Source organism: Solea senegalensis, linkage group LG1, assembly GCF_019176455.1.
Source record: "Solea senegalensis isolate Sse05_10M linkage group LG1, IFAPA_SoseM_1, whole genome shotgun sequence".
NCBI lineage: Eukaryota > Metazoa > Chordata > Actinopteri > Pleuronectiformes > Soleidae > Solea > Solea senegalensis.
Genome location: NC_058021.1, coordinates 27,034,697 through 27,044,443, shown reverse-complemented (window position 1 = coordinate 27,044,443; position 9,747 = coordinate 27,034,697). Strand labels below are relative to the sequence as shown.

Below are 9,747 nucleotides of genomic sequence, written 5' to 3'. Positions count from 1 at the left end.
CAAACCATCCCAAGAAATGGTTTAACCATCCTCTTATTAGACAAATGATCCAATCTATACCTACATCTAAGAGGTAGAGATTCTTGGATTTAAAGAGCTGATGTTACAACATAGACTGTGGTTTAATTTGCAGTAGAAGCTGCTGAATATAGCAGAGTAGAACCACTACTCTCACTGTAACTGTGTCATCATCGCTTTTTTTTCCATTACTATGTTTAAACGTACAGTATATACAGAGGCTATACAAATGGGCAATATAGAGTGTTTTATATCCTTTTTTTTTTCAGGACAACCTCGACAATCTGATAATGTAAAAAAAATGTAATGTCCATACATTTTATAGACATACCTATTGCTACTTTATATCACTACTAAAAATGTGATGTAAAAGGAATTATAACTAAGACTCAAGAACACACACCCCCAGGATGTCCATATAAGGAGTTGTGTATTATTCCCATGGCAATTTATCAAGGGTGCACCTGCGGCACAGCTCTGTGCTGCATAAGCACAAAGGGTTGAGATGGGGATGCAAATCTCTTGGTTAATCTAGTCAAAAGTTTTATGTTACGGCACACTGAACTGAAGCCGTGTTTAGGCAAACGTTATGAAACATCTGCCAGGGTCACTGGTAGCATCCACCGTGAGGCCTCAGCTTGTTCATGTTGTTATTGACTTGACTGACGGGTTTCCTGTCGTGACAGAAAGAAATATGTACAAAGGTGGCGAGTGAAAGGCTGCGTCTGTGGTCTCACCTGAGCTCAGCAGGTACATGCTGCAAATGTCTGGGGCCAACCTCAGTCACCACAACTACAATAACAAGTGATGCTCATCTCTTTTTTTTCATACTTCACCTCTGTTTACTCTCTGTTGGCACATGATAATATCTGCAGAAGATATTTCATTTCCAACAATTAACATCATTTTTATCTGGCCTCTGTATCTGTTAGTCTCTAGTTTCTTGCGTTGCTGCTCGGCTTTTAAAAAGGCCAAGGAGTGTGGCTGGAGGGTGAGGAAGAGGGAGTAAGCGTAGGGAATAGAGCATGGAGTTGGGTCTTATAGTGAAATCTGACAAAGGTGTTGCAGCTGTGTGAGGTGCTCAGTGAGACGAACATCACGCTGGTTGGACAAGAGAGTGACAAGAGAGTGAACCAGTGAACTTGTGCTGTGTTTCCATCATGGTACGGTTCTGTGTGGTACAGTTTGGTATGGTAAAGCCCTGCCCGATTGGCTGCATCAGCGAGAAACGTAGCGCGACGTCATACTGGTGCAGCGACGGCATCCAGCGAGACACAACAGACAACAATGATGGACATCCAGCAGCTCTTTTCTCGTGCTGGATTTGTGGCTGTTTGTCTCAACAAAATGTCAAGATTTGTATGAAAATAGACTGCAGGCGTTACAGAAACATTGGTGTGACGCCCAATCAAGCCGACTGCCGTGGGTGGAGCTGTTCTAGCTCCACCCAGACTGTACCGTACCATTTAACTTTGTTTCCCCGTAGGGAAAAGTGCCAAAAATGGAACAGTTGGGGTTATTTTTGGTACTATTCTTCATGGCAAAGCAAAAAAAAAAAATACTTACCATACTGTACCAAACTCAGTGGAAACACGGCTTGGGAAAGCCAATGGCAAAACTTGAATGCAGTAGCTGGTGTTGACCAGAGAGGCAGTAGATCATAACATCAACAATTTCAATACTTTACACTAAATTGTGAAGATTTGCACCTGGATTAACAAATAGCATTACTACTGGATACTGGATTTCACCTGGAAAAAAAGTGAGCCAAAACATAATCTAAGATCTTCAAGTGGGGGGTCTTCTTTCCCCTCAACCGGAAGCTCTCGGAAGCAAGGGGGACTGGGCCTTTTTTCCCCTTGTTGTGGAGTCTCCTCTCTCTCGATCTCAGACAAGCAAAATCTCTTTCAAATTTGAAGTCACTTGCATATATTCATTACTTTCACAACATCAGTTAACCTGGTTTATTATTCTGCTGTTCTTCTGCTTTAAGTTTTACAGTTTTATACTAATGGGATGCATTTTGTCACATTGTTTTTAAAAGTGACATATGAATACAGTACTCTTTGAGATTGTTTTGCTCATTCTGTGGTCGTGACTTCCACCACAGGACCTCAACTTTGCACCTTCTGCTGTGTACCCTAATATCAGGTCGAAGCAGGACGTCGTAAAGCTGCGATTAAGTTCATCATTGAGCTCACCGCTTAGACTTTTATGGCATTAATTGTGTCACTTTTTGGTGAAACTAGTCTGACGTCAAGGAAAATTGAAAAGCATTTAAAAAATTCAAACTGAAATTCTTAGATTTAAAATGAAATCGTGGATATACATGGGAGCTTTTGAGGTAGTGGCATCTATCTGTCTGTCTGTCTGTCTGTCTGTCTGTCCACTGTCATCCACTGTGAAACTGCAGAGTCATATGCAAACTCAGTGTTCAACAGTTGAGTCGGCAGCAGACGGTGGCACAGACTGTCAGCAGGAGGACATCGACTCATAACGAAAACACTGGTGATCAGACGAGCCACATGCACAAGCGTGTTTGCCACCACAACGCGTAAGCTTCACCAGTGAAAGCGCTCCAACACTTTCCCACGTATAGTAGCCTACATACGCACAGAAAATGCTGATCTCATTATTATCATTTGAGAGCATGTAACTGAAAGTACTGATTCACTTCCTTGCCGTCTGCTTTTGTGCTGTGTGGATGAAGGCGGATGAAAGAGACGTATCAGCGGCCCCTAGATTTTTTAAAGATTTTTAATTGAGGTTTTGTGACTGAAATGCAAATACAGTTAGTTAGTTAGTTTTTTTAAATTCAGAAACAACAGCACACAACCAACACACAATGTGATTAATGTAAAAAAAACAAAAAAAAACATAGTAAAACAGTATTTACATTAATATACAATTTTTACAGTGATTCCAGGGCTGGTGACTGTGAGAATGTGATAATATGATCTAAATCATTGTGTCATTGCTCTATTGCTAAGTAATGCATTTCAACTAAATGAAAATGATGTTAAAACCAAGTGTCTAATTCAGGTCTCTATAGGAAAATGTGCATTTATATGGAAAGGGCAGGGGTTGTATCAGTGTCTGACATGACAGAGGGACGTTTGGGAGCCGAACTTGATTTACTGAACCCTCCTGAGCCTGGACCACCAGTGCACGTCCTCACAATCCTTAGGAGGTCTTGTCTGAACCGGACTCCAATGAAGACGTAGAGGAATGGGTTCAGGCAGGCATGAGTAAATGCCAGGCTTTTGGCCACCTGTCCTGCTATATCGAAATAAATGAGCGTGTTACATGTTGTGATGGTAGCATTGGCTGCCTGTGTGGCCTCCATTATCAGCAGACTGTTGTGAGGCAGCTGTGAGAGGATGAACACTAACACAACAACAAAGATGACGCGCAGGGCCTTGTGTTTTTCAAAGCTCTTGGCCTGCAGGAGTTTGCGAATGATGACGGAGTAGCAGAAGATCATAACCAGCAGAGGAAGGCAGAAGCCCATGCAGATCTGCAGGGACAGAATCAGGATCTTAGTCCGGTTCTTCTCATTGTTCCACATCACCATTTTGCAAAAAGACTGTCCATTTGAATCTGTCTTTGCCTGAGCAAAAATAAACTCGGGTAGGGACAGGAGAGTAGCGACAAGCCAGACGACCAGGCAGGCGAGTTTGCTGTAAAAAAGTCGCTTTTTCTTCAGGTTCTGGGCCTTGGTGACTTGTACAATAGCAATGTAGCGGTCCACACTAATGCAGGTGAGTAAGAACATGCTGCTGAAGAAGTTGATCTTGTAGATGGCGGACACTATTTTGCAGAGAGCGTCGCCAAAGTCCCAGCCCTTAGTGGCGTCGACGGCCCAGAAGGGCAGCATGCACAGGAAGAGGAGGTCAGCCACAGCTAAGTTGAGCAGATACACATCGGTCATTGTTTTCAGGCGGTTGCGCACAGTTGTGTAAATCCAAACCACCATCAGGTTACCCACAGCACCGAGAATGAAGATGATCCAGAAGAGAGGTGGTTCATACTGCCCACGAAACTGCCTGACCCACTGTTTGTCGCAGATCCCCGCGTTCTCAGTCGGCCCTGTACCATAGTAAATGTAGTCAAGAGGGTCATCCGTCTGAAAGGAGAAACCTTGATTAGACAATATGGTATTTGTGGCAGTGGCTCCCATTTCCTGTCAGGGGGGTTAATTTTCTGTATAGCAACTCACTAATAGCTTTCACGCTTTCAAAACATAGCGTGCTTTTGTTGGGGACATGTTGAAATGACACTGTACACTCTCTGTGACGTACACGTTAACCAGAGCGTGCATGAGAAACTGCTGTCAGGTGCAGATGTCGTGTTTGTGGAGGAGAAACCACACTACAGCACAACTTCCTGTTGCTATCCAAACCTGAGCGAGGGGATAAACGATCCTGAGGGGCTCCAGAAAGGGGCCCCAAAACCAAAGTCAGTGCCCCAGATGCACAAAGTTGAGATGTAGAGCAGAGATAAACAGCGGGGTGAGGCTGGGGTTTGTGTAACAGTGGAAAATATGATGCTGATGTGCCTCTTACTGCAGCATTTGAATGCTCTAGATGTCTGAGTCAGATAAAATGTACTGTACCTGGATCATGTATTGCATGGTTTTACCCATTTTTTTTATAGACAATTAACAACCAATGAAGGGTTTACTCTATATTGTGTTTATTAAGTACTATATAAGTTTGATGGATAAATAATGACTGAATGAATGTCAACTTAATAACAGTAACTTCAAGCTTTATAATATTCTTTCCTGCCTTGAAATACTTGACTTAAAAGTTCAAAAGTTTGCCTATGAACTATGTTCTGTTTAGTTTTACAATACATACACACAAGTAGATCATGGTCATTGTCTGAATTATTGCTTCCTTGTTTTTCATTTATGACAGAGAATTATCTAAAAATAATACTTACAGTTTCGTTATAATAAGCTTCTGAGGTCCCAAAATTGGTGAGGGGCTCGTCCATCTTATCTACAAAGAATCAGAGATCAGATTTAATTAAAATAACAACATAAAATAAGATATATTGCAGAAATTGTAAAAAAAAAATCTTGAAGGTTAAATAGAAAATCGACTGTAAACATGTCGAGATTTGCAACAAAGCACTTACCGTCAGTGATAAAATGAAGAGCTTTATTTCTCAGATACAGTGCTGTTGCTATGTCACCACAGTGCAGCCAAGTTGAACACATCTTCCCTTGCTTATATGGTTTCCCTTTAACCACATGATCACGTGTTGATATACTATCACTGCCTGTAAAGAAAGAACAACACATCCCCCTGTGCTGAGCATCTCTCTCTCTTCAAACGCAGATATCCTGCACTACGTTACATCTAAATAAGCATCACATACTGACAGACGACTGGTTTCAAAGCACAATCTTTGACAGCAGTGAGTCACTTTCACATGGAAGCTGTGACTTGTAGACTCTATGCCTCCTCGACCATGGCCGTCAGGTTTAAGCCAAAACAATGCACCCACATTGCCTCCACAGCTGAGTAAGTTTCAAGTTGGAGCCCATTTTCTTTTGGCACATTATGTGTACACAGGTGGAGCACTTAACTCCACAGACGACGAGTGATGCGCGAAACTGGAAACCATGTGATTAAAGCCCGAAACCTGGAGGTACACGATGCAGTGATGGTGTTAGTGCCATTTTTTTTTTTTTTAAACAGTCAATCACTGTCAAAGGCTCAACCTGTGTGGCCTGTGAGGGCACTATGTGGGTCAGGAGTCTTTTAGCAAGGAAAAATTCATTGAAAATGAAAATAAATAATAAGTAATAAATAATCATAATAATAAATAATAAATGTTTTTCAGGAACATAGACACAAAAATCAAAACTCCAGCACTAAATACTGTTTGTAGGTAACATAATTGCAGTCTGTAATATAAAAAACAACACATTCCTATTATTTGACAAGAAAACTTAAAGGTCCAGTAGAATTAGTGACATCTAATGGTGAGACTGTAGAATGAAACAAACGGAGGATTCCTACACTCCCTCCTGCCTGAACCATGGTGGCCTTCACCCATCAGAGAAATATGTGCTTCATCTTCCTTTGCGTGGTAATCTTTAGCTTTAAAACATGAAACGCATACTCTGGCTGTATAAACATGGCGGCACAAAACAGTGGCCTCCATTAAAACAACACCCCTGCATAAAGTGCATATAAAAGTCTGATTTCATTTCATTTTCAGTCTCATTTTTGAATTTTAAGTGTCTATACACTTAAATATTCCATATTCCACTCCTCTATATACACACAGGTCATTTATTCTCATGTAAACATATTTTAGGAGCAGTAATATATGTATATAGAGATATATAGATAGATAGATAGATAGATAGATAGATAGATAGATCTATATATATATATATATTATTTTTACTGTTTATAAAACCTCAGCATTAGTGTCAACTTCTGTTTTGATGGGGGTTTATTCAATCCCTGCAGGCCAAAACAGTGGCGTGGAGGAAGTCACTGTCCGTGAACTGTTGTTTGCTTATGACTGTGCTCTGGTTGCCGGTTCAAATGACAAACTACAGGCCAGTATGGACCTCTTCTCCTCAGCTTATCACAACTTTGGCCTAACAACCATCACCAAGAAGACTGAAGTCCTGTGCCAGTCACCCTTTGTGAACAACCACAAGCTCTCTTATTCTGGGCTCACATGGCCGACTAGCGGTAACGACTGTTGCCTCACAACAAGAAGGTCGAGAGCCTTTCTGTGTGGAGATAGCATGCTCTCCCTGTGTGTGTGTGTGGGTGTTCTCCAGTTTCCTCCTTTAGTCCAAAACATGCAAAGGTTAATTTGACACTCTGAAGTGACCGGCCTTAGGTGTGAGTGTGAGAGTGAATGTGTCTCTTCCTGTTTGCACTGAGATTTGACTGGCGAATTGTCCAGCTTACCTGTGAGCCTCATGTGGAGGATACAGCGGTAGACAATGAATGAATGAATGACCTTATTCACAGTGGCGTGCCCAGTCAAATCTCACAACAGGAGGTTCGCAGCATTCATGTGCATCTGGTAAATGTCTAGACACAGGAAAGTCCTTCCATGTCATAAAGTAACCTGTGTGCAGAGTGCAATTGAATGTGATGTTTCCCAAGATATTCTACAGAGATAAAAGGGAATTCATGTGACGCAACAAAGTTCCCCCCGTATTGTTGGAAGAAATCTGCAGAAAGTCACATGCTCACAGCTGACCACACAGTCGATACATGGCAAAACAAAAATTCCCCTTTGCACCGACTGATTCACTGAAACGATCCGTTTCGTGTTTTCATATCAGGAGACAACACTGAAACAAAAACAACCTCCTACATTGTCTTTATATTTTCTCCATTAAGACAATGCCAAAGACTATCACAAGTCAGACGTGAAGTTGCCAACGCTGCGTTTTCAAACGTTGTGTAGGTGCTGTTTTGCCTCTGGTCATGTCGCTCTGAAGGTCAGGCCCTCTCACCATCTTGTCACAGTTTCACTTCCTCTTCCCTTTTTTTTCAGCCTCAGGTCACCAGGACCACCTGGTGTGACAGGGTGAGCGTGTGAGCCACTGGATCGTGGTTTAGATGGCAGTGTGGCACAGCAAGGGTAACGGCCATGTCGTGAGAATTGCCAGCGTTTTCCTGTTAGTTACAGGTTGTTGAGGAACATGACAGACGGTGAGGTTTCACACACTAACTGTCAAAAAGTGCAGATGGAGGACTCTGAAACTGTGAGCACATGAAAAGGAGAGTGTGCAGAGAGAGCAAAGCGAGTCAAAGTGAAACCTCGGTCATTGGTTGACAAAAATAGAGAAGACAATGCTGCATCAGATCCCAAGCTGAGGAGAAAAGGACAAAAATGGGTTCATTCATTCACTCTGCATGCCTTTCCCTGTTCACTCTATGGTGGGCTGAGGTCAAGAGGCAAACAGTCTGGCCAGTGTCCTCAATTATACACATTTATCATAACATCTCCAGCACAAAAAATGTCTTAAAATCTAAATGTTCATTTATTTTTAAATCAACGTCAAAAATGAGAAAGTGTCATGGATTTAGAAATGAAATTAAGGCATAAAGACCTTTTCTTTTGTTTGGATAATAGAGGTTGCACCTGTGCACCAGCTGGGGCTAATTAGCTGAGTTAACACAGCTGAGGCTGATTAACCTGCCTGATATAAGGAGGTTCCTGATTCCTTTCTGTGTTTGGGTTTGTGTTGCCAGCGAGAGAAGAGCGCGCTGTGGGTGTTTACGTTGTTTAGTGGTCCAGCCTTTTCAGTGACTCCTGTAGTTTGTTGTAACCTGATGGGTGGCTGGAAATATACCTTAAACTCTGTTTTCAGAGGCTGTTTTTTTGTTAGTTTCCTTGAGTATTGCATCTACTGTTGAGTGTTTGTTGAAAAAGGAAACGTAACATAAGTGACTTGAACAAAAGGGCCCGGGTGAACCAATTTGGCACAGGTCTCAGGTTTTGGCAATTACTAAACCACCACTAAAGCCTGTGTCAAGCTTGCGGCCCACATGTAGCCTCCTAATCGATTTGATTGTTTGGTCTTATAATTAAAGTTGTCTACATTATTAAAGAGTTACATTTAGATTAACTTTTTTGATATATGTAGTTATTATTGTGAAGTATGTGTCGTTCCATGTCAAAACAAGCACTTTTACTTTGAAATTCAGTGAAATATCATGGTGGATTATTGTTTTATAATTTTAAGATCAAATTGCCCACCTGTTACTTAACACTTTTTTTTCACCGGCCCCCTCTTGACCAGACTAGATGCTCATTGGCCCCCAGGTCATTTGAGGTCACCACAGCACCAGACCGTCTTAAGCAGAAGTGGTTACTCGTCATGTGTGGCACACAGTGCTTTTGTGAACTCCCCATGGACCCCATATCAAACTCTCCCAATCAAATACAAACCTGAAGAGATGGCGGCAGACTGAGCATTTGGTCTCGTCTGAAACACTAAATATCTCCTCCACAGGGTAGATACTGTCTCTTGGAACCCTCGTGTGAATGTGTGACAGGCTCCTCCTCCTGTAGTGACATCATCCTCCCTTAATGAGCAACTAATCTTTCATTCTGCTGACAGCTGTCTAGATTATGCTGGATTTAAAGCACCTATGGGGTAGGTGTACATACTAAGTCATTCCTAAGCTCTATGCAGTTGCTAATAAAAATGGTGCAACCCATTATAATTTAAGAGTGACTAAAACAAAACCTGTTACAGTCACATATGAATACAATTAAAGGTACAGTGTGTAGGATTTAGCAACATGGATTGGTGCAAACTACATGTTGCAGCTTAACATCTCTTGCCTCACCTTTCCCCCTCCAAGCATGTTGGACAACCTATGGCAGCTTTCAGTTATCACTACAACTCAAAATGTGTTTAGTTTTCCATTGTAAATTTGTCATTTCACCTAAATCTTAGCATAACAATGCTCCACCATTGAATGAAAATAAATAACTATAAATACATTCCCAACTGCACACGTTCTATGTTACACTATATTTGATATAACTTGTGCACTTTTGACAACCTGGCAGTTCTCTGGGCCTATGGGGACTGCAATGGTTTGTGGAGCCATGAATTAGTCATCAGCACAATATGATGCATACACCAATAGGGAAACCTTGCAATCAGACTGATCAGACCAGCAAGTTGTGTAGCTGCATGAAGACACAAAATGACTAAAT

General features: G+C 41.7%; 1 protein-coding gene across 1 annotated transcript; it reads right to left on the bottom strand.

Annotated features, from left to right (window-relative positions):
• Positions 1-2,757: 2,757 nt before the first annotated feature.
• Positions 2,758-5,269, bottom strand: ccr9b (chemokine (C-C motif) receptor 9b). The gene is made up of 3 exons (XM_044020313.1): positions 5,164-5,269; positions 4,966-5,024; positions 2,758-4,144 (listed from the first exon to the last, which is right to left on the bottom strand). Exons 1-3 carry the CDS (start codon positions 5,243-5,245, stop codon positions 3,083-3,085), a joined length of 1,203 nt encoding a protein of 400 aa, XP_043876248.1. The 5' UTR covers positions 5,246-5,269; the 3' UTR covers positions 2,758-3,082.
• Positions 5,270-9,747: the final 4,478 nt, after the last annotated feature.